General features: G+C 46.5%; 1 protein-coding gene across 1 annotated transcript in view; it reads left to right on the top strand.

The window, feature by feature from the left end:
- Positions 1-25,724, top strand: part of shank3a (SH3 and multiple ankyrin repeat domains 3a) — a 1,085,379-nt gene that overhangs the window by 964,484 nt on the left and 95,171 nt on the right. Inside the window, exon 20 of the mRNA XM_038811689.1 lies at positions 17,600-17,680. Coding sequence (XP_038667617.1) covers positions 17,600-17,680 — 81 coding nt within the window. The remainder of the gene's footprint in view (positions 1-17,599; positions 17,681-25,724) is intronic.

Here is a 25,724-nt window from a genome sequence, read left to right on the forward strand (position 1 = left end):
AACTTCCATATATAGCACACCTCTCAACACACTTCACTTAATACAGTTACTTAAAACCAGGCCACTCAAGAGTAAAATAAGGAAGCATTTTTTCCGCACAAAAAGTGTTCAAGATCTTGAACTCAACCACGACTCCCCCGCACCCCTACTACCAAAGACTGTGGATACTGAGGTTGAAATTTTGAATCCTGAGATTGGTAAGTTTTTGTTAGGTAATTTTATTGATGGACATGATGCAATGACAGCTTAAATGGAGTTTAGACATCGAGCAAACATAAGGAATAGGAACAGAAGTAGCCATATAGCCCTTGAGCCATCTCCAACATTCTATAATATCATGGGTTGAACTTCCACCTCAAATCCACTTGCCCCATATCCTTTAATTCCCCTGGTGTCCTTTCATCAGTTTGAATATACTTAGCGTCTAACCATCAACAATCCTCTGGGGTAGAAAATTCCAAAGATTCATACCCTATGGATGAAGAAACTTCTCCTCATCTCAGTCCTAAATGGCCAATCCATTTTCCTGAGACTATGGTTTCTAGATTAAGACTGTCGGGCCAGGAGAAACAACATCACATCATCTACCCTCTTCAGGGCTATCAAGCCCTCTTCAGATTTCTGTACATTTCAATCAGATCACCTCTAATTCTTCCAAACTCCAGAGAATGTAGACCCATTACTCAACGTCATCTCATTGGACAATCACCTCATCCCAGAAAGCAATCTAATAAACCTTTGTTGCACCCTCTCTAAGACATGTATATATATCATGATCTAATTTAATGGTAGAACTAGCTCTAAAGACAGAATGGCTTTCTCCTGTTTCAATGTTCCTGTGACTTGTGTGAGATTCCATAACTAGTCAAATAATTGCTTACTTTATTTTTGGCACATTGACCAATCTTCCAGTTGAACTGCCTGTTACTTCTAGGGTAGTTCATTATTATGCACCAGAATAACCTTTTATGTATTGGGTTTACTATCTCACCCTGGGGTCAACAGCACTGAAGTCATTGCCGACCTGCAGATTTGGTTTATATGCTGAAGTTCTACAGTAGGAATTCAATTCATAACCTTCGAACCCCCATGGTGAGAATGCTGCCAACTGGGCCAAAGTAGCATCAGGACATGTCATAGTAAAAACTAGTTGATTGCCTCTGGTATTGAAGAGAGGGAGTTCAGCTCTAAAGTAGTCCTTTGAGGAAGCCAGGATAGAGAACAGGAAACAATTAGACTAGGGCATGCAAAGGTAATTGAGTTCCCGCATTCAAGTCAAATATTCTATCTTTATATTATGTAGATTCCAACGCCCACATTGCTATTGGGAATTGTCTATGTAAACTTATTGCACTGTAATTACAATCTGCCACTAATGGTGGCGCTACAGTGTCTCCACAGGCAGTGTTGTGGAATTACATTATGCTATTTACATTTGCAGTTCCCATTTTAAATGTGAAATATAGGAATCAATATAATGGAAAATATCAACAGAAAGTGCAGACAGCCATAAAATTTTAATACGTACCTTTTTAAATTTTAAAAATGCTTAATTCTGCAATAAATTTCAGAGTGCAAAACAGAAAAACATTACTTTAAGTATCTTAAGGTTTTCTTCTTTCGTGTTTTCCTTTCATAAATGAGAAATAACCCTGTTAAATCTCTAAAATATTTATACTCTGTATAAAAAGTGGTTGGTGCTGTAGTATTCAATAAACAGCTCCCACATCACTGGTATCCAGTCACTCATTTCACTTTTTAATAACTGATCTAAACAAAAGAAGAGCACGCTCTGTAGAGCACATACCTCCACAACACTCAATTAAAACTCAATTACAATTATATAGTTCCTCTTTGAAGTTTTCCCCCTGCTGGTTGATGTCTGTAATTGCAAAGTTGATTTTTAAAATATCTTAATTAAGAGCTTCTTTCTCACTGAGGATGCTTCAGGCCAATCCATATGCAGTGATCTGCTCTGAAAACCCTGCTCACACTTTGACCGTTGTGACAATTCCGCCACAGTAGCTGAGACAACTTTGGAAAACAACAAATTTCAAAATAAAACAACCCACAGCATTCTAAAATAAAGTCAATTCACCCCACCTCCCAAGTTGCTGGATACTTGAAAAAATCCAGGATCCAGATTCTGATCCACATCTTCGCCAAAAAACGAATCTGATGTATTGAGATATATTGTTGTAGACAAACAAATTGACAAATGGGCAAAACATTACCTTTTCACCCCTCCACTGGCAGAGGTAATGACGGCTGTGGTGAGAAAGACCTGTGTGGAAACAAGAGTGTGGGAGAAGAGGAAGCAGGATACGGTCAACATCAACCCTGGAACCGCGGTGCCTTCTTCTGTTGTCCATATGCCAGTACTTATGCATTGAAGGAACTATTCTTCACATTAACTCAGAGAGCGTTGACGACCTGAGACATGAGGGGTATCATAGTTGACCCAATCTTGTGCTTACCAAATATATTACACATACACAAAGGCATACCATAATCCATTCCATATGTGAAACATTTATTTCCTTCCCTCTCCCTTTATATTTCCAGCACTTACCCAGAATCTGCCTCTGTTACTAATTTGATGATTTTGCAGAAATCATTTATCATTATTTACCTTCTCAAACATTTTAAACATTGTTGGCTCAGTTCCTCAGCCTTGGCGCACTGGGTAGCAATTTCACTTCTGTGTCTGATGGGTATGCCGCACTGTCAGAGGTAGTCTTTCGAATCAGATGTTAAACCGAGGTCTCAATTGCCCGTCAGGTGGATGCGAAACATTCTGCAACACTAATCCAAGGAGAGAAAGGCAATTCCCAGAGTGAGCATTTAAGGGGAAGCTTGGTAAATACTGGAAGGAGAAAAGAATAGAAGCTTATTGATGGGAATAGATGAAATTGAGTGAGTGGAGGCTTGTGTGGACCATAAAGACCTGCATAGACCAGTTGTGCTGAATGCTGTTGTTTCTTAATGTTATGGATTGTCTCAGCTACTGTGGTGGAATTTTTCACAGCAGTCAAAATGTGAGCAGAGTTTTCAAAGCAGATCACTAGATGTGAATTAGCCTAAAGCTTCCTCAGTGAAATAGAAGATCTCAATTAAAATATTTTTTTCTCAACTTTGCACTTACAGGGCATCAACCAGCAGGAGAAAGCTTCAAAGAAGAGCTGTATAATTGTAATTGAGTTAACAGAGTGTTGCGGAGGTATGTGCTCTATGGAGCACAGTAGCAGCAGTATGTACCAGCTACAAGATGCACTGCAGGAGTTCCTTGGGAACATCCTAGGCTCAAACAACTTCAGCTGCTTCATCAATGACCTTCATTCCATCATAAGCTCAGAAGTTGGGATGTTCGCTCATGATTGCACTATGTTCATCACCATTCATGACTCCTCAGATACTGAATCAGTCCATGTCCAAATGTTACAAGACCTAGCTTGGGCTGACAAGTGACCAGCAACATTTACACCACACACGTGCCAGGTAATTGCCACCTCCAACAGGAGAAAAGCTAACCATTGCCCTTGACATTCAATGGCATTACCATCATTAAATCCTGCAGCATCAATGTCTGGTGGAATACCACTGATTAGAAACTAAACTTGACTAGCATATGAATAATGTGGCTACAAGAGCAGGTCAGAAGCTAGGAATCCTGTGGCCAGTAACTCATCTCCTGTCTCCCCAAAGCCTGCCCACAATCTGAAAGGCACAAGTCACGATTATGATAGAATAATCTGACCTATTGCCTGGATGAGTGCAGCTCCAACAACACTCAAGAAGCCCAACATCATCCAAGACAAAGCAATCCACTTGATTGGCATCCCTTCCACAAACATTGACTCCATCATCACTCGATGCACAGCAGTAGTGTGTACCATCTCGATGATGCACTGCAGGAACTCGCCAAGGCTCCTTAGAAGCACCTTCCACACCCACAACCACTACCATCTAGAAGGACAAGGGCACCAGTTTCATGGGATCACCACCACCTGGAAGATCCCCTCTAAGCCACTTAATATCCTGACTTGTTATATATCACCATTCCCTCACTGTTGCTGGGTCAAAATCCTGGATCTCCCTTCCCAACAGCATTGTGGGTGTACCTACATCACATGGTCTCCAGAGGTTCAAGAAAGCAACTCACCACCACCTTCTCAAGGGTGATTATGAGTGGGCAATTAATGCTGGCCCAACCAACACAGCCCATATCCTTTCAATTAATAAAAACAATCTTTGGACAGTTCCCTGACAGCTTTGACAGTTCCTGGCAAACTTTGACAGGGTTGACAGGGTTCCCTGGACACTTTGACAGCTGGACAGCTCCTTAACCTTTCCTTTCCATCTGGACAGCTCTTTGACAATTCCAATTATTTTGACATGGGAAATACATAATCATGTTTACTTTTAACTGACGCCTTACCTTTCCTAAAGGGTGCCTTTCCTCTCCGAAAATTGACACTGGTCCCTATCCAAAGAGTCACCTTACCTCTCCCTGGTTATCCAAAAACATACACTACGTTCAGACCTCCTTTTACCTGTTGTATTCTGCAAACTCCAGATTCCACACTCCTGTTCTTCAAAAACCCCACTTCAATGGAGGCAGCTGGTGATTTAAATGGCCAGCTGCACATGTGCGAACCATAGCTCGACTCCAGTTCCACCCCCATGAAGATGGGAACTATTTCCAGGATTTTCCCCACGACGGAGGGCCTCTCTGCCATGGCGGAAATCCATGTCTGGCACTCTGATTAACTGTAATCTGCGCTATTTTTTGCCACCATATCTGAGTTGGTGTCGTCCAACAATTGCTTCACATGCTGGTAAACTGCTTACGGGAGAATATATAGGACTAGACCTGTCATCTGTGTCAGTAGACATCATTACAACACCTCACTGCTGGACCTTTAGAACATCGATGATTATGGGTGTATCTACATCACATGGAATGCAGAGATCCAAGAGGGCACCACTCATTTTCACCTTCTCAAAGGCATTAGGGATGGACAATGAATACTGGTCTTGCCGCCAACACCCAGATCCCATTAACACGTAAAAACTCTAGGAATCAAATGGAGAATTAAAAAGAAACCCCTGTTGAAAATGTGGAACTTGCTCCAAGAGGAAGAAATTGATATAATGGCATAGATGCATTGAAAGGGAAATTAGATAAACACCTAAGGGAGAGCGAACTGACAGTTTTGTTAATAACAGTAGATGAGAAAGAATGGGAGGAAGCTCAAATGGAGTATTAATGCTGGCATGGACGAGTTGGGCTCATTGGCATGTTGTCAGCTGTATTTTCTATGTAACTTTGTACTTCCCCCTACATATCTAACTTCCCCTTAAATGCATCAATGCTGTTTGCATCAGCTATTCCTTACTGTAGTAAGTACCACGTTTTAACCACTTGCTGCGTAAAAATCTATTAAGAATCAATCACTAAGTAATGTCAGACTGGCTTTCCAACAGCCCTTATGTTTCCAGTGCAGTAACACACTTGAAAATCCACTTTTTGTCATAATGCATGGGAGATCCTCTGGTGGAAGAGATCAGTCATTGACTATAGAGCCAAATCCTCCACCCCTTGATTTACATTGAATGAAATGAAATAAAAATCGCTTATTGTCACAAGTAGGCTTCAAATGAAGTTACTGTGAAAAGTCCCTAGTCGCCACATTCCGCCGCCTGTTCGGGGAGGCTGGTACGGGAATCGAACCGTGCTGCCAGCTGGCCTTGGATTGCCTTCAAAGCCAGCGATTAGCCCAGTGAGCGTTTTTGTTTTCAAATGATAAAAGGTTATAATCAGCTGAGTAGGGAAAGACTATTTCCTCTGGTTGGAGGGTTTTTGACAAGGAATCATCGTTTTAAAATTCTACAGAGAAACCTCAGTCCTACTCAATTGGTAGCGCTCTCACCTCTCAGTCACTGTTACGGGTCCAACCCCTAATTCAAAGACTTGAGTACATAATCTGGGCTGACACTTCAGTACACGGCACAGTTGCTTCACAGCTCCAGGGACCCAGGTTCGAATCCCAATTTGGGTCACTGTCTGTGTGGAGTCTGCATGTTCTCCCCGTGTCTGTGTGGGTTTCTTCCGGGTGCTCCGGTTTCCTCTCACAGTCCAGAGATGTGCAGGTTAGGTGGATTGGCCATGCTAAATTGCCCTTAGTGTCCAAAAAGGTCAGATGGGGATACTGGGTTGTGGGGATAGGGTGGAGGTATGGGCTTAGATAGGATGCTCTTTCCAAGGCCGGTGCAGACTCGATGGGCCGAATGGCCTCCTTCTGCACTGTAAATTCTATGATTCTATGATACAGGATTGAAGGAGTGATGCACTACCAAAGTGCCTCCCTTTCAACTAATTATTAAGCTCCATGTCCTCTCTCAGGTTGATGTTAAAGATCCCATGGCACTATTCAAGGAGGAGCAAGGCAGCTCTTCCTGATATTCTGATCTATTTTTATCCCCTCAATTAATATAATTAAGACAGACAATCTGACGCCATTGCAGTGGACTTCTCGTACGACAAGTGGAGAGCAGTCGCACACGTGGTGGCTCCCGCCAGAATACTTGGTTTTTGGCCCTTTTTGAACGTTTTTTTGGGGTGGGTTGAGCTGGAACTTTATTAGTTCGGTGGGATAGTGTTCCCACATAAAAAGAATGCCCAAAAGGTACAAGACCAGGCAGCAGACATGCAAAGAATCGTCGTCTCGAGCCTCATCGTCTGAGAAAATGGCGGAGGCTCCTGCTGCGACTTTGGCCACTCTGCTGTTGGCTGTGGTGCCTACAGGCACCTTGGTGGAAGTTATGGGTGGCTGTCTCTGAGAAGCTAGAAGGAGCAATGGAAGGGGCCCTGGCTCCCGTTTTTTTCAGCCTTGGCAAAAACAGGCCAGATGGTAAAGGTGTCTCTCAAGGCAGAGTGGCCAGATCGCCTCCCTGGAAGTGGAGTTGGCAAGGGTGGCCAGGGATAATAAGGCACTCAGAGCCAAGGTGGACGATAGAGGGAATCGCTCTAGCAGGCAGAATCTGAGAATCATGGGGCTGCAGGAGAGTCTGGAGGGCCCGAATCCTACGGAATGTATGTCACAGATGTTTGGGAACGTGGATGTGGGGAGGGTGGAGTGACGTCCTCACCTGAGCTGGATCAAGCCCACAGCATGGCAAATCATTGTGCGGTTCCATAGCTACCAGAAGAAGGAACGTATCCTGCGGTGGGTGAAGGACCAAGGGAACTATTAATGGGAGGGCCATGCCATTAGGCATTACCAGGATCTCACAGTGGAACAGACGAAGAGGCATGCAGCTTTCAACAAGGCCACGGCTGCATTGTACAAAACGGTGTTTGATTAGGTGTGGTGTACCCTGCATGCCTTTGAGTAACTTACAGCGTAAAGACTGTTATTTTGATGCGCTGGAGGAGGCGGATGCATTTGTGAAGAAGCATGGACTGGGGACGAGCTAATTGTTAATTGGATTGAATGTGATGTCTCTGTATGAGGTCAGGGCCTGTGATTTTTGAGATTTGCTGGGGTTTACTCTGGGCTAATTTGGAGCTTGTATTTGTATTTTGTCTGATTGGTTGATGGGATGGGTAATGTTCTTTTTTCTTTGACAATTAAAGTTGGGAATGGGTGGGGGGGACTGGTTTGTGTTATGGTTATTCGTTCTGCTTTTACTCTGAGCGGGGGCTGCCTGCTAGCTGTAGAGTTAGCTCCCCGGAGTGCAGTGGTGGGGGTAACTGCAGCTCATTACATTAGAACAGTTTTAATGATGAGTTTAGGATTTTGTTTTTATTTTGTTTGGGGTTGGGGGTGAGGTGGACGGTGGGAGGGTGGGGTCTTTGTTTGTCTTGTTGTTGCCGTTTGCTTGTTTATTTGGGTGTGGTGTTGGTGGGCTTTGGGCTTGGGGGGAAGGGTTAGTTCTTCTGTGATGGTGACTGCAACTTTTTCTTTCTTCCATTCTGGTGGGGGGGGTTTGGCAGCCATCCTGTGTTGGCACTCTGTGGGTAGTTGCTGGGTTACCCCACATGGTGGAAATTATTGACTCTGGACCAGCCCCTGTCTGGCTGGTCACTTGGAATGTAAGGGGGTTGAACGGACCAGTGAAAGGGCCCAGTATGTTTGTGCACCTGAAAAATTTGAATACTGATGTGGTGTTTTTTGAAGAAGACCCATTGGCAGATCAAGGACCAGACAAGACTACAGAAGGGCTGGGTGGGGCAGGGATGGTAGGGCCCGGGAGTTGGTGTTTTGGTTATCTAAAGCGTATCCTTTTGGGGGGTTAAAATATGAAAATGAAATCAAAATCGCTTATTGTCACGAGTAGGCTTCAATGAAGTTACTGTGAAAAGCCCCTAGTCGCCACATTCCGGCACCTGTCCGGGGAGGCTGGTACGGGAATCGAACCGTGAAGCGGGCCTGCTTGGTCTGCTTTAAAAGCCAGCTATTTAGCCCAGTGAGCTAAACCAGCCCCATGGGTCATTGGCGTGTACTTTGGCGGTCTTAGTTCATTTGTATGCCCCAAATTGGGACCATACACTTTTATCAACAAGTTGCTGGCTTCTATTCACAATCTGGACTTGCACCAGTTAATTCTCGGAGGGGGACTTTAATTGTGTATTGGACTCTCACTTGGATAGGGCGAGACCCTAGTCTTTGATTCCATCGGGTGTGGCAAAGGCCTTATTAGCTTTGATGGAACAGATGGGGAAGGCAGACCACTGCTGATTCTTACATCCAAGTTCTTTTTTCTCTCATGTCCATCATGTCTGCTCTCAGATTGACTTTTTTGTGGTGGGTAGGTCTCTCCTTCCTGGGGTGAATGGGACGGGATACTCAGCAATATTTATTTTGGATAATTCTGCACACTTTGTAGATTTTATGTTGGGGCCGGACCCCTCCCAGCACCCCCCTGGGGAGATTGAATACGGCATTGCTGGCGGATAAAGGATTCTGTGAGAGGTATCCTACACCATTGGGAGTACATTGAGTTCAACTGGAGTGAGACTATCTCACCTTCCACGTTGTGTTGCTCGTTCTGGTGAGTGTGCTTTACACTCAATTGGCTCTGTTTTATTCCTTAGCTCTGGAGTCGCCAGGTATCCTTATGATACCGCCACGAGGTTCAAGTTCAAGTTCAGATCAATGACTCAATACACCAATTAGTAAGATTCAATCAAACACATTTATTATTTACACAGTAAATTGATACTCATGCAACTAATACTAGCGGACTAAACTATTCCTACCACTATGAGCCAATACTTATCTTCAATAAGGGAACCCACTGGATCAGGGAACAATGGCTTCTTGTTCTGTCCTGAGACTGCAGGCTTCCCAGTTGGTGCGGGCTAAGGGGTCAGGGGTGTCTATTCTCGTAGCGTACGTTGGTTGGACACTTACTTGTCAGTGTAGCTGTTGGCCAGGCCTCTCCTTCTCACGGTCATGTTCTTAGCGAGCTGCTGCAAAGGTGTTCTGCTGGGAGGGCCGGCTAAGAGAGCGAACTAAAATTGGGACCTGTCTTTTATAGGTCCCAGGGGCTTCGCGCCCTTTTGGGCAGACCCCAAGCGTACTTTCAATCGATTGGGTCTCATCCCAATCGGTTGGTATGAATCCCCCAATACTGTGGCTGTCCCTCGATCGCGGGACGGTTCTTCCAAACTGGTTTGTTTCCTTTTGTTTCAGACCCCGTTGGCGCCGGGAAGTCTGACCTGCCTTAGAATGTCCCAATTGTAGCTAATCGTTGTATCCATTGTTCCCGGGGATCGCTTCATTAATATGCAAACTGCTAGTTTTGGTGCTGTCTGCTTTCTTTGCAGCCAGAATACACATGAACTTCTGCAAACTGCTTGTCTCTTTATAATTGTCCAGTTTTCCCTGCAACCTTTGCGTTCTTCCATTTTGTGTGGGGAAGTGGCCAACCCAGGTGGCTACAGTTGTGGGAAGCCCTGAACGCGGTCATTAGAGGGGAGATAATCTACTACAAAGCGCATAAGGATAAGGCTGGAAGGGTGGAGAGGCAAAGGTTGGTTGACTCCTTCCTTGAGGTGGACCACCAGTGCTCGCCTGCACTGACACCGGAGTTGTTGGAAAGAAGGAAGAAGTTGCAGATGTAATTTCAGCTGCTCTCAACGGGCTAGCTACCACAGCACTCGAGGGGGCATTTTATGAATATGGGGAGAAGGCCTTTTAGCGCACCAGCTGAGTAGGCAGACTGCCTCCCTGGAGGTGAGGGGCTTGAGTGTCGGGTTGCTGTCCGTCCAGCGAAGGCCAATGCTACTTTTAAGGCCTTTTACCGAAACCTACATAATTCAGAATCCCAGGGGAGGGGTTACCCATGGTGCAATTTTTAGATGGGTTGTCTATCCCAGTGGTGGAATGGGAGGCTAGGAGTTGGAGTCCCTGTTGAGCCTGGAGGAGATCATTGAAATGTATGGGTTTAATGCAGTTGAGTAAAACTCTGGGCCTAGACGGGTTCCCTATTGAATTCTATGAACATGATCTACCCACCGTGTCCTGCCGGAACAGGGGCACAAGATGGCCTCCCCCAGGATTCCCGATGGCCATTATGCCTCACGAAATCTGACAAGATCTCGCGAGACGTCGCTATCTGGATCCTGCCCACAATGGGTGGGACCCAGTCGTGCACGGCTAAGTGAGTTGAACAACCCACTGAGCCATGCGTGCGCTGGATCGAACAGTTGCCTGGCATCTACCGGCCTCGCTGACGAGATCCCAGCCAGGCGTCGTTCAGTACTGGTCCCCGCAAATGACAGTGCCACCCAGGTTCCCGGGTGCTCTGGTGGCATTGCCAGGTTGGCTGGGGCACTGCCAAGGGACAAGGCTGGCAGTGCCAAGGTGCTAGGCTGGCATGTTGCCCATGCCATGGATCGGGCCCGGGGTTGCCCTGCTGTTATGTGGTGAAGTGCGGGGGAGGGGGACCGAGGACCCCCCCCAACAGGTGTGTTGGGGCGTTGGGGGGGTCGGAGCTCCTCAGTGCAGGAAATGATGCTTAGAGTGGCCTCGGCGGGTGCGGGGGGGGGGGGGGGGGGGGGGGGGGGAGGCGTCCCCCGCTGGGGCACTAAATAAAAACAGAATGCCGATAGATAACGGAGTCATTCCCTGCGCTTGACCCCGCTAATGCCGACTAGAACAGACTTTGTTTTTAGTTAGATCGCGCCCTATAAGAAATTTGTGGGTCAGTTCACCCTATTGTTGTTAGACGTGTTTAATGATTCTATGTCCCGGGGCGCAGTATTCTCAGTCTAAATGGTGCAGGCATCAATTTTGTGATATTGAAGAAGGATAAGAATCGGATAGAGTGTTGTACTGTCCCTTGTCGTCACTGAACAGCCACCCTAAGCCATTGGCAAAAGTGCTGGCAATGTGTTTGGGGGCCTGGTTTCCAGGGATGATTTTGGAGGAAAAGGCTGCTTTTGTCAAGGAAAGACAGCTGTCAGCAACATACATCGACTACTCAATATTGTCCTGCCCCCCCCACTCAAGTGCCTGATCCAGAGGTGATTATTTCAGTGGACGTTGAAAAAGCGTTTGATAGGCTAGCATGGAGGTACCGATTTGAGATTCTTGGAGGTTTGTTTTTGGGCCTATATCTTGGATCCATCTTCTGTACAGGCCCCCGACAGCAAGAGGTATGAGGCAGGGTTGCCCATTGTTCCCACTTTTATTTGCCTTAGCAATGGAGGTCATCTACGGGGTGGAGCGAGATAGAAAGGGAAGGGAGGGAGCATATGGTGTCCTTGTATGCAGATGATCTGCTTCTGTATATAACGGATCTACTCTCCAATGTGGACAGGATAGTGAAGCTACTTCGCGTTTAGGCTCCTTCTCGGGCTGTAAGTTGAATCTGGACAAAACCAAATACTTTCCAGTGAATTCCCCAGGGAGGGGAGCTGATCTGGGGATGTTGCCTTTTCGCTTGGCAAAGACTTTCGTCATCTGGGAATCTGGGTGGCCAACGACTGGGCCTCGCTCGATAAACTAAATTTAACTAGTCTGGTGAATGGGGTCAAATCTGACTTGACGAAGTGGGATAACCTCCCCCTTAACTTGGCAGGCAGGGTTCGGATGGTAAAAACTAATGTCCTCCCGAGGTTTCTATTTTGTATCAGTGTCTCCCCATTTCTCTTCTCCAAGTCTTTCTTTGTGAAGCCTAATAAAATTATATCTTCTTTTATTAGGGGGGGACAAGACCCCACAAATTCACAGGACATTTCTGCAGAGAGAGAGGCAGTCTAGCATTGCCTAATTTGTTACTTTATTATTGGGCTGTGAACATTGAAAAGTGCAGGGGGTAGCTTAACGATCCTGATTCCATATGGGGCGGATGGAGACCAGCGCTTGTAGAGGAACTAGTTTGATGGCCTTGGCTACTGCTCCGCTTCTGTTATCCCCAGCACTTTGAGTTCGGTAGTCGTGGCCACTCTGAGGATTTTGAGGCAGTTCAGGCAGCATTTTAAGCTGGACTCCATGTCGATGTTAGCCCCAATCTGCAGTAATCATCTCTTTGTGCCGGCGGGCTTAGACTCGACGTTTGGGTCATGGGGGGAGGGATGGACTGCAGAGGTTTGGGGACATGTTTATAGAGGGGAGGTTTGTCGATTTTGAGGAGTTGTGGGATAAATTCCAACTCAAGAAGACTAACGTATTTAGTTTTTTTCCAACCCGTGACTTGTTGCGCAACGTGATTCCTTCCGTTCCCCTGGCACCTTCACCCTCTCTTTTGGATCGGGTACTTTCACTGACAGAGGTGGGGGAGGGGAAGATTTCAAACATTTATGGCAGAATTTTGGCAATGGGGCAGGCTCCGTTGGATGAAGTGAAGAGGAAATGGGAGGGGAAGATGAACCGAGCTTTTGATGGGGGGGGGGTTGTGGAGTGTGGCTCTTCACAGGGTCAACTCCACCTCCTCATGTGCGAGGCTCAGCTTAATTCAGTTCAAGGTGGTGCACAGGGCACACTTGCCCTGGGCGCGGATGAATGGTTTCTTCTCAGGGGTGGCGGACAGGTGTCAACGATGTTCTAGGGGGCCAGCGAATCATACGCACATGTTCTGGTCACGTCCTAAACTTGTTAGCTCTGTCTCTCCTTCTTCAGCGTCATGTCAGAGATTTTGGGGTTCAGCTGGATGAAGCCTTTACCGCCGGTGGCTATTTTCGGGGTCTCAGACTCACATTTGCTGCAGGCGAGGATGAAGGCGATTGTCCTCACCTTCGCCTCGTTGACAGCGCAGATGCGAGTTCTGCTTGGGTAGAGGTCTCCTGTTCCACCTGGTGCCTCAGCCTGGTTGATTGACCTAATGCAGTTTTTACACTTGGGGAAGGTCAAGTACACCATGAGGGGATCAGTAGATGTGTTCTACTCGAGATGGCATCATTCATTTCCTGTTTCAAGGAGCTGGTCACCGTCAGTTGAGCTTTAGTTAAGTTTTCTTTCCTTTTTGGGGGGTGGGGTTGGGAGGGTGGTTAAGTTTGGAGTTGTGTGGTTAGCACTGCTGCCTCACGGCGCCGAGGTTCGATCCCGGCTCTGGGTCACTGTCCATGTTGAGTTTCTACATTCTCCCCATGTCTGCCTGGGCTTCGCCCCCACAACCCAAAGATGTGCAGGGTCGGTGGATTGGCCACATTAAATGACCCCTTAATTGGAAAAAATGAATTGGGTACTATAAAAAAATTTTAAAGTTTGGAGTTGTATTTATTATATGTTGTGGTTTTACTTTGTTATAATTAAAAATGTTCTTACTAAAAAAAAATTTTTTAAAAGGCAGGCAGCCCGGCAGTCTATCTCATTGTCATTTGTCAGGGCTTGCTGTTCACAGATTGGCTGCATAACAACTGTACTTTAGAAGTAGTTCATTGGTTATAAAGTGTCATTCGGTTGAAAAGGTGTCATGCAACTTTCTTGTTTTCTTTCAAGGTAGACAGAGTAGTTTGAGTATAAAAGGGTTTTCCAGACCGTGCTTAAGGCAGAGTTAGTTTGGGAAAATTAGACAAATATCCCTCACATCAAAAAGACACAGGACTGCAGGGCAGGGTCATTCATTTTGGATTGTTTTAGCCAAGAGCCAGCACAAATATAATAGATCAAGGGCCTCATTCAATGCTGCAAAGTTCTGTGGTTGCAATGGATGCTGTAAGTGATGAGCTGTGCCAAAAAGAAATACTACCAACTTTTTTGCTGTCTATAGGGCAGCACGGTAGCATTGTGGATAGCACAATTGCTTCACAGCTCCAGGGTCCCAGGTTCGATTCCGGCTTGGGTCACTGTGCGGAGTCTGCACATCCTCCCCGTGTGTGCGTGGGTTTCCTCCGGGTGCTCCGGTTTCCTCCCACAGTCCAAAGATGTGCAGGTTAGGTGGATTGGCCATGATAAATTGCCCTTAGTGTCCAAAATTGCCCTTAGTGTTGGGTGGGGTTGCCGGGTTGTGGGGATAGGGTGGAGGTGTTGACCTTGGGTAGGGTGCTCTTTCCAAGAGCCGGTGCAGACTCGATGGACCGAATGGCCTCCTTCTGCACTGTAAATTCTATAAACCCTGGATTCAGATCCAATCTGAATGAAGAGATTTCTCCTGAGCTCCCGCTTCATTCCCTGAGTGACTCTTTTCAATTGATGATCTCTCACACATGCTGCTGCTCCACAGATCCTCATAAATAAATCCTTTGTTTTTCACTATCAAGTCTCTGAAAGTGCATTGTTACACTTACCAAATAGATAAAATGATATTTCCCCACATCCCGTAAATTTAGATGATGATGATTTCTTGATGGCAAACAGTCCAGGATTCTGGTAACACCCATTCCACTTGACCTCTTTACACTGGATGGAAAGGAATACTCCCTATGACATGATGGGGCATTGCATTGAATGGAGGAGACTGATGAGATGATGTCCTCACTTGCAAATGTAGTAAAATCTAACACAGAGTTTCAGGCACCCAGATTCAAGACAGCATGAGTTGCCTGAAGCGCAAAACTCATTCTACACTGTCCCATCAGACACTCTCAGTACAGGTACAGCATGGGTTAAATACAATTTAAAGACAGCACATAAATACAGTCTAAAGACAGTTAAATACAGTTTAGGTGGCACAGTGGTTAGCACTGCTGTCCCACAACTCCAGGGAACCGGGTTCGATTCTGATCTCTGGTGTCTGTCCGTGTGGAGTTTGCACTTTCCCCCATATCTGCGTGGATTTCCTCCGGCTGCTCCGGTTTCTTCCCACAGTCTAAAGGTGTGCAGGTTAGATGGATTTGCCATGTTAAATTTGCCCCTTAGTGTCCAAAGGTTAGGTGAGGTTGCTGGGTTACAGGGATAGGGCAGGGGATTGGGCCTAGTTAGGGTGCTCTTTTGGAGAGTCGTGCGGACGTGATGGGCTGAATGGCCTCCTTCTGCACTGTAGGGATTCTATGATTTTGTGACCCCGGAGTAATGCAGCATCAAACACTACCAGGGCAGGTTCAGCATTAAAATCCCTGCACACTTCCCCATCCAGCAGACACAATCTCAAATGTATTGTCTCATCTGATGGAAAACACTTTCCATAAATAATACAGCAGACCTTAATACTGCACTGGAGCATTGGTCGTAATTGTGGTCAGGTCCGGAAGGAGGTTTTGAACCTCTAAGTTTCTGACTCAGAAGGAAGAATGCTGCCAAATAAACCAAACTGATAGCTGTTGACACATGCTCAACTGGAAATTTCTCAAAGTTAAAATTACACAACTGTGATCTCACACATGCAGTATAATGAAATGCATGAGTTAACTTCAATATATATTCATTTTATATATATATATATGTGTGTGTGTGAATGCGTTGCCAGGGGAGGTTGTGGAAGCAGACACATTAACAGCGTACAAAAGGCTTCTTGACAAACACATAGATAGGATGGATATAAAGGAAGTGCTGAGGGTTTTGGCCAAGGTTGGTATCATGACCGGTACAGGCTTGGAGGGCTGAAAGGCCTGTTCCTGTGCTGTATTGTTTTTTGTGTATGTGTATACAGTATCTGCATGTGTCTATTTCTGTAAATATGTATACGTCTGTGTATCTATATCTGTGCATGTGTAAACAGGTATATACATATATGCATACACGTATGTAGATGTGGGCTTGTATGTAAACAAACTATACTTAGAGCACCGTGTTTATCTCTATGATCCCTCAGTTCTAAATTTCTAACTCGGCAGCAATGTTTATTCGCTGGGAGCTGGGTTAAATTTTAACGAGTTTAACCTTGCGCCTAATCTCGGTTTCACATTTCACTGAGATACGGTTGCACTGAAATTAAAGGAGCTAATGTGATGTCACAGAGACTGAAGGGTGCAGGAAGGCGAGGGTGGGGGGGGGGGGGGGGGGGGAGGAATAAGGAAGAGGAAAGAAAGGGAACAAACAGTAAACAAGGAGGTGGGAGAGAACACCCGAGAGAGAGAGGAGGAGGCGTAGCAGCCGGAGAGAGGGAGAGGGAGGAAGGGCGAGGGGGCGAGGGTCAGGGGTGCTGAAAAGCTGCCCATGCATTTGGCAGCGTCAAGCCTAAAGTGCCACATTTGAAGCTCTATCAGCCTGCCTACTCACCTCGCAGAAGGAACGCTGCTGACAAGCTGCAATGACTGTTTGAAAAGGAGCAGTTCACATACTATTTAATATTCAGAGCTGGAATCGGTTCGTGTTTTTTTTCCTCCTGGGTGCTGACGGCGTCGTTCTCAAATCCAGCTTCCAGGGATATTCTGTGTCTCCCCCTCACAAGCAGCAACCTGAATCCTAACGCAGGCTAGCTCCACATCTCACACTCCTGCCGTGTTAATCTGTGCTACCTCGCTCAAAAGCCAATTACCTTTATATGTATAAATGGAAAAAAAAAATAGAACTTATTTGCAAATGGACATGGCCCTACCCTGACCGGAGGACTTGCAATTCACACTTGGTTACTTGTTACAAGGGTGTCTGAAGCACGACTGTACAAGGAGGGAAAGTGGGAGGAGGTGGAGGAGGAAGGGGTTGCCTGCTGGCCTTGTTTCCATGGTACTCCCTGTTGAACATTTCATTGCTGTATTGTTCGTATGCAAGCCTTGGAAAATCTCGGTACACCTGAAACTGTGACAACGGACAGAATTCCTTTACGCTCCTCAACTGGATGTCTTAAGGGGCGGGGAGGGGGGAGAGAAACGTCAAAAGAAGAAAAAAAAATATATATATATTATTTTGTGTGTGAGGTGAAGGAAGGGGTGGCTCAAGCTAATTTGACTGCTGTCTAGCTGAGAGGCCAGATTGGCACTGCCACATCCTGGAGGATGATTTAGGAAGCAGGCAGGCAGCACCCAGTGGAGAATTTATGCGGTGGTCTTCGCGCCCCAGAGCCCATTAGGCCCGAACTCCCTCCGCAGGGGATAGCATGAAGAAGTTTTCTTCCACGCGTAGTTTGAACAAGATCCTCCAGCAGTGCGGTGACTCCTGTCATGATTACGACGAGATTCAGGCAGTGGAGAAAAAATGGCACCTGCACCTCGGGGGTGCTCGGAAGGTCCTGGGCAGAAAGTCCAACCTCTCGTCTCTTTTTATTACAGCCCCGCCGCCCCCGAAAAGAGCGCCAAGTACCACACTGACTCTCCGCTCCAAATCCATGACTGCTGAACTCGAGGAGCTAGGTAAGACAACTCTCATCCCTTAATACTGTGTCTATTGATGAATCAGTCAACTGGTTGTTCACTGCATGCTCTCTTCAAAGGTCCATGTCTGTATGAGTGTCATCTCCAGTACATCCACGGTACACGGGAGGTCAAAAGGGGAACAGTTCACTCCCATCTGGCACAGTGTGCCTGCCTTGTGTGTGTGTGTGTGTCCGTCCAGGCACCACGTCCTGTACCTTTATCTGAAGTCAGGATTTGGACTTGACTGACATGGCCCTCATTTAATGCCCCTTGAGGTCATGTTTATGGGCCTCCCCTGTGAGCCACGGTTCTTGCGGTTACGGCCTGCCATGAATTGTAAGGTGTTTTTTTTACAGCTGATTGGCCTGTAAGTCAAAAAGTATCAGGATTCAGCCAGAATGAGCCTGGGATCGGGTGGAGGCCAGACCAGGTAACGATGGAAGGATCGCTTGCCTGGGGAACTCACCAGATGAAACGGAATGGTTACTCCTGCCTCATACTTTACTGTTTCCAATGCCAAGGTAGCAGCTTCTGTACTTATCCATCCAGAAAAATGGAAACAATTCAATTCGTACAATACCACGTGACTTGTGCGTTTCAATGTCAGTTCCGATACCAAAGAGAATATATGTCCAGCTATCGAAAAGGGTGTGCTAAACACCCACGAAAGTTCATTCTGTTAGTATGCTGACATCAAAGCCCTTCATTCCAGCACCTTATCCATCAAAGTCCTTTCCTCTAGAGTCTAGTCCCTAACTCTCCCATCAATGCCTGTACAATCAAAAGTCCTTCCCTCTGATCCCTAACTCTCCCATCAATGCCTGCACAACTAGTACCCTAATAGTACCATCAAATCCTGTTCCTCTAATACCCTCAAACAACCCCATTGAAGTCTCTCTAATCAGTAACATGGAAAATGCTAGAAGCTATTGTTAGAGATATGATAACAGGGCACTTAGAAAATGCTAATCTGATTGAGCAGAGTTAATATGAGATTTATGAAAGGGAAATTATGTTTGACAAATCTTAGAATTCTTAGAGGTAGTAACTAACAGGGGAGATAAGGGGGAACCAGTGTATTTGCATTTTCACATTTGATTTGCCATACCAGAGATCATTACACAGAATTAGGGCTTGTGGAATTGGGGTTCATATTTTAATGAAAAATGAAAATGAAAATCGCTTATTGTCATGAGTAGGCTTCAATTAAGTTACTGTGAAAAGCCCCTAGTAGTCACATTCCGGCGCCTGTCCGGGGAGGCTGATACGGGAATCGATCCGTGCTGCTGGCCTGCTTGGTCTGCTTTAAAAGCCAGCGATTTAGCCCAGTGAGCTAAATCAGCCCCTTTAACATAGATGGGGGAGTATTAAGGGCAGAAATTAGAGAGTAGGAATATACAGGCGATTTGCAGGCTGACATAGTTATTAACAGAGTGCCGCATTAGTATTGTGGCCTCAGTTATTTACAATTTATACTGATGATTTGGATGAGGGAATTAAGCCTTGTATCCATATTTGCTGCTCATACAAAGTTAGATGAGAAAGTAAATTGCGTGGAAGATGCAAAACAATTCAGACAGATTAAGTGGTCTGGAACCATGGCAGATGGAATATAATGTGAAGATATGCAAAGTTATCCACTTTGGTAAGAAAAATAGAAAAGCAAAACAATTTTACATGGTGCAGTGGCTTCTCTTCCTGCTCCTCTTGTGTTTTCCATGGATCTATCTTTGAACCTGCTCCTATTTCTCACCACTGCCCCTCAGCAACATCACCCAAAAACACATTTATGCTGATCGTATCCAACCCAAAAAAATATAAACCCACACAGCCTCAGACAAAATAAATCAGGATACCTACCCCCTGCCTGCTATCCAGTGACTTTCCCTGGCTCAGGCGTGATGCCAACCAGAGTGAAATAGGCACCTGAAAATGAAAAAATGAAAATTGCTTATTGTCACAAGTAGGCTTCAAATGAAGTTACTGTGAAAAGCCCCTAGTCACCACATTCCGGTGCCTATTCGGGGAGGCTGGTGCGGGAATTGATCCGTGCTGCTGGCCTGCCTTGGTCTGCTTTAAAAGCCAGCTATTTAGCCCAGTGTGCTAAACCAGACCCTCTCTAGTTCTGACTTTTGGGTGACCTGTCGAAGACTGTTGGTCTTCAGGAGATTGTAACCCCCTAAACCACCAGAGAAATGAGGACAAGTGTGGGAGGTTGGTTGGAATGGGTGGATGATACAGAAAGGAAAGAAACTGCCCTCGGCCAGTCATCACCCTAGTAGAAGCAGTAAGTACAACGAGGGCCCAAATCTTGTAGTTTCCACTCTCTGACAGCACTCTCACTGATGCCAGTAACCCCTGCACTAAGATAGGAAAGAATCTGGCCAGCTGCCCTACTCTTCATCGTCACTCGCGACCCCTGTGAGGCAAAGTGCAAGTGCAGTGTGCGGTTTGATGTGTGACATCCTCCATTGTCGAGTAGCTCACCGGTACTTGCTGCCAAGGGCCATGTCAGAAAATTGGAAGGGGATGAATTGCAGGATAGTAGAAAATAATCACTTAAAGGGCGTCAAAGCCAGAGACTGTGTATCAACAAGGACGCACTTAGTAATTCTCTCATTACAACAACTGATGCTTTAAAGAAATTATCAAACTAACTTTGACTCATGTTGGCAGAGTTGTTGACGAGCAGGGAGACAAATGATTCAGTTGTGTTATTTTCAGCATATAGTATCAGGCATTGAGCGGAATGAGGTATTAGTCAAACACCCCACTCCTGAATAAATCATGTAAATGAGACACATTGAATAGGAGCATGTTCATTGGTTTCATACAACCATACGAGGTACATGATGTATATATCAGGATGTTGAATGATCGTGTAGGTGGCGTGTCACGGAACTGCAACGCAAGCAAGTGTTTCGGAGGAATTCACAGGGTTGGAGTGGGAGAGAAAAATTGAATCTCCTAGCTCCTTCTCCTGGCCATAGCTCACTGAAAACAGCCTGCTGCCTCAATTCTTTTTATAGTTTTGATTCAGTCAGGGTCAAAATTAGTTTGACAATTGAAAAAAAGATCTGGCGGGAAAGAGACTACTGTCCTTTCACAACTCCCATCCTGATGGTCCCAGGCTCCCGTTGCTTGTTATTTCCTGGGCTATGAACACAGACAATATGACGATTTCAGACCTGAGAAAGCCTTCACAGCTACTCTCTGTTATAAAATAACTGGGCTTATGTTTATTAGAGAATATTGCTGGCTCAATCTATCATGTACATAGCAGCCCTGCATGCATTGTGGCAAATAGAAGACCCTGTGTATACTAGAGATTCTCTGATTTTGAGGCTATGTCTGGAGGAAGTGTCTAGTTTTACGATGAAAATGCCACCCCTGCCCCCGCACTGATGCTCCTCCCGGTGGGGGTCTAGCAGCCGTGCCATGTAAAACTCCCAGTGATCCAGACATAAACGGCCGGAGAATTGCCAAGTCCGTTGCCGCAGACTCAGCACGGACCCGGCCTGCCTCCGGACCACTCCCCACCAGTACCCCCAGCCCCCGCCGAAGCTCCTCTTCCCCCCGGCCAGCAGAACAGCTCCCCTCCCCCCACCAACTGTGGCGGCGCTGGGCACAGTCCACAGCCGCCAAGCGAGGTTGCCAAAAACTCAGAGCACAAATGTCTCGCGGCGTTGGAAAGCCAGCACATTGGGGGCGGAGCATCGGGAGACGGCCTTCAGGTGACATACTGAGGCCTTCCCAATGGCGTGCGTCGTACTCCCCGATGATGCTGTTTCAGAAGGGGCGGAGCATCCGAAAATAGGCACCGCTCCCAATTTCAGCATCAAAGGGATTCTCCTCCGCCCGATCGGCGATTACGATATCGGCGTCGGGCAACGGAGAATCTCGCCCTGAGTGTCTATTACAGAGAATAGCATCCAACGTACATTTTAGAGAATAGCAACTGCTACATGTATTGTAGAGAATGGCCTCTCATATATATTATAGAGAAAAGCAAAGCCTGTGTGTATTATAGGGGAGAGCTGCTCCTGTATCTATTTTAGAGTAAGTAAAGTCACCATAGTCCCAGATGACCCTCGGCTGCTTTTCCCTTTGAAGGAGGAGAGCTGACTTGTGGTGATGTGACTTGTGGATTACCACACCTCGGGTGAGGGGTAAGGTTGAGAAGGCAGGGCCTTCATGAATAACTTCAGCCGGTATGGGGATTGAACCCACACTCTTTGGCCTCGCTCTCCATCACTGTCCAGCCAACTGAGCTAAACCAGCCCCCATTTGGAGAGTAACAAACCCTGTTTATATTTAAGGGAATAGCAGACCCTGTGTAAGTTAGAGGGAATGACAACCCCCTTTGATACATTGAGGATAGTACCACCCTATATTTAAGGAATAACAGCCTCTGTATATTTTAATCAAAACAGCAGCTCCTGCTTGTTCTAGGGAACAGCAGCCATTATTTGTATTATCGAAAATAGCAGCCCCTGTATACAATGTAGAGAATAACAGCCCCTGTGTATATTATGAGAGTCCTGTGTTTATTGCATACTGAATAGCAGCTCTTGCATATATTAGGGACAATGGCAGTGCCTGTATATCAGAGAGGATAGCATTCCTGAGTATATTGTATGTCATAACAGTCCTTGTGGACATTATAGAAAATAGAAAAGATTGCGGATGTTACTGAAAATAGCAGCCCCTGTGTATAATAAAGAATAGCAGCTCATAGTATATGAGAAGGAATAGCACATCCTGTTTAGATTATAGAGAATAGTAGCCAGTGTATATCATAGGGAATAGCGAGCATTGTGTATGTTACAGGAAACAGCAAAGCAAGTGTATAATTTGAGAAACAGCAGCCCCGGGTATGGGATGTCAAACAGAATAATAGTCCCCATGGATATTATGGTGAATAACTGCTCTGGTGTCAGTTATAAAGAATGGCAGCCTCTGAATATATTGTAGAAAACAGCATGTCCTCAATTATAGAGAATAACAATCCCTGTGTTTTAATAAGTAACAGCCCCTGTGCACAATGGACTGGATTCTCTAGTTCCCGGGCAGTGTATTTCTCGGCCACGTGCCATTCACTGGAGGCGGGATTCTATCTTCCCGCTGCTTGTCAATGAGATTTCCCATTGTAACGACCCCACGCCGCTGGGAAGCCCATTGACAGGGGTGGGCTGCCAGCAGGAAAAATTGCTGCTGACGGCCAATGCAAGTTCAAAATTCCACCCTGAGTGTTTATTATACAAGACTGCTGCTTTTGTGTTATTTGTAAGGCAATCCATATTGTAGTGGCTCCTACACTTTAATGGGGACAGCAGCCCATGTTAGTGTTACAAGGAAGAGCAGCACCATTATAAGTTATAGAGCAGGATTTTTTTAAGTGCGGGTTGCGACCTGTGGGTGGGTCATGGTCGGGAGTCAGGAGGGTCGCACAGCAATCGTTCGGCCATTCCCGCGGTGGGCCCAATCGCAGGAGAAGCGCCCAATGGCCGCTACTGGCTTTTAAATTGAAAATGGTGGCGGCTGCCACCTTTTAAATGAAAAGAAATGGGGTTGTGTTCAGTCTTCCGGCCAGAGGTGGCACCAGAGAGCAAGTCACGCGTCCTGCATGTACACTTGACATCAAGCTCCCTCCACACACATGCTTTTGGCACCAAATCACAGAGCAGAGCAAATTCCATTTTCAAGCAGCCTGCAAGAGGACTGTGAAGATGGATCATTTTACTAAAAGTAAGAGATGGCCAGAAACTCCAATAGGCAGTGTATATACTGGACAGGGTCTCACAACAGATTCTTCTGGAGAGAGCTGCACAGGAGAGTCCAGGGCAGGACAGAGCAGTGCTAGTATGAGCTCTGTACAGAGCTCCAGGGCTTCTGGTTAACAGCCCACAAAGTAAAAAATGACCTTGGGATCAAAGCAGTATTACAATGATTTCAGGAGGTATGGTTTTGTCAATTGTGCCAATAAGGATGCAAGGCCCATGTGTGTTACATGCAGGGAAGTACTGGTAAATAATAGAAGAAGTTTCAGACTTTGAAAGAGAAGTGATTGGTGAAAAATTCCTTTTGAGGTTGAGACCCCAGATACAGTTAACTCCAAATTAAAAGACTACGCTGCTGTAGCTGACCTGTAAGACCATAGTAAAAACATGCCAGAAGCCCATGAGGCTGTCAGCATTCTGGAGTAGGGACTCCCAGGAGTAACCAGTGCTGAGTAAAACAAGCATTTTGTTGTTAATGACCTTCATGATGACCTACATGCACGAGACTGGATTTTCCATTTCCATAAAGATGAAGGCGGCACAAAGGAACTGGCTGCAGTGGGCATTGCCCTCTCCTCCTTTGAGCATGATTCAAATGCGATCATGAGGACCAAGCAGGCTCTCCATTCTCATTAAAGGTAAACAAACGTAGTGTGTGTGGTGAAAGTCGGCCGGTGAGGGTAGCGAGAGTCAGCTGGCATGGGTTTCCGAAGGTCGGCCGGTTGGGAAAAGTAGGTCCAGAGAAAAAAGTTTGATAAACACTGTTGCAGAGAATAGCAGCCCCTGCATGTGTTCTAGAGGACTATCTGTGTATAGGATGGGGAATTGTAGCCTATGATGTTGCAATTCTGAGATTTATAAAATTGTTATGTTTTGGGACTTTATTATGTCTTTAATTTAAGGTAAAATGACAGGATCACGTGATCTGTTCTAAAGTCTGTCTGACAGAAAATCTGGGTGGCTTGATTATTCGAGATTTAAGACAGCACAGTTTGTTTCAGCGGGAGGAAGATGCAAGGCGTTCACACTTGAAGACAATGGCAGCACCCTGTGTGCTAATTGTGGAAAGACTGTGAGTCTCCAATGTCCCAAACAGTGTTGAAAACGTTGGGTTGTGGACCATTGTGCTTTAAACTGTTAATTGACTTCCAAGATAAAAGAGAGTTGGGATCTCAAGGATAGCGAATTATCATTTCTACCTGTATACACAAGCCATAGATATTGTGGTGCATTGGGTAGCAGCCTTGCCTCTGAACCAGAAGCTTCGGGTTCAAGCCTTACCTGAGGAGCTGGTGACCAAGGAAAGTCCACACATAATGTGAACCTGTAAATGCTTCCAACACAGGCCAAAGGTAGAGCAGGAGATATTCCTGTGATGGACAGTACATTGGAGCCTCTACCATTCACTATCCATCGCTCCAGACTACAATGTGCATGCATAAATGCATGTTGCCACAGCAAATTGGACTCCCTGAGTGAATCGTAACAGGCGACCACCACTGCAAGGCTCGTGTGATTGGGGAAAGGTAGATATGGAATTTTATAGAGAATAACAGTTCCTGAGAACTTTATAGTGAGTAGCAGAGTCTTATATATTGTTGAGAATGGGAGCCCCTGTATATATATTCTAAGGGATAGAAGCTCCTGTACAGTATAGGTAAAAGGAACCCTGAGCATATTTTAGAGAATAAAAGCCCCTGGCTGGGATTCTCTGACCCCACGCTGGGTCGGAGAATCTCCGAGGGGACGCGAGAATTGCACCCCGCTGCCGGCTCACGTAGTCTCCGGCACCGATTTCCGAGCGCCCGCGGGATCGCCGCCGCGCCGGTCGGGGGCCGTTGAAAGCGGCCCCTCAGGCAATTTTCTGGGCCCCGACGGGCCGAGTGGCCGCCGAGTTCGGCCGAATCCCGCCGGCGTGGGTTACTCAGGTCCCACAGGGCGGGACTTGGAAGGTGTGTCTGCGGGGGCTGTCCTGGAGTGGGGGCAGGGGGGGATCCGACCCCAGTAGGGGCCTCCACGGTGGCCTGGCCCGCGATCGGGGCCTACCGATCCGCGGGCGGGCTGGTTCCGTGGGGGCCTATGTTCCTCCATGCCGGGCCCCTGTAGGGCTCCGCCATATTGCCCAGGGGCCGACGCGGAGAAGGGTACCCCCGCGCATGCGTGGAATCACGCCGGCCGCAGCGTGATCTGGCTCCGGCCGTTTCGCGCCAGCTGGAGCTGCGGGGACCACTCTGGCGCCGACCTAGCCCCCTAAGAAGGGG

This window comes from Scyliorhinus canicula, chromosome 11, assembly GCF_902713615.1.
Source record: "Scyliorhinus canicula chromosome 11, sScyCan1.1, whole genome shotgun sequence".
NCBI lineage: Eukaryota > Metazoa > Chordata > Chondrichthyes > Carcharhiniformes > Scyliorhinidae > Scyliorhinus > Scyliorhinus canicula.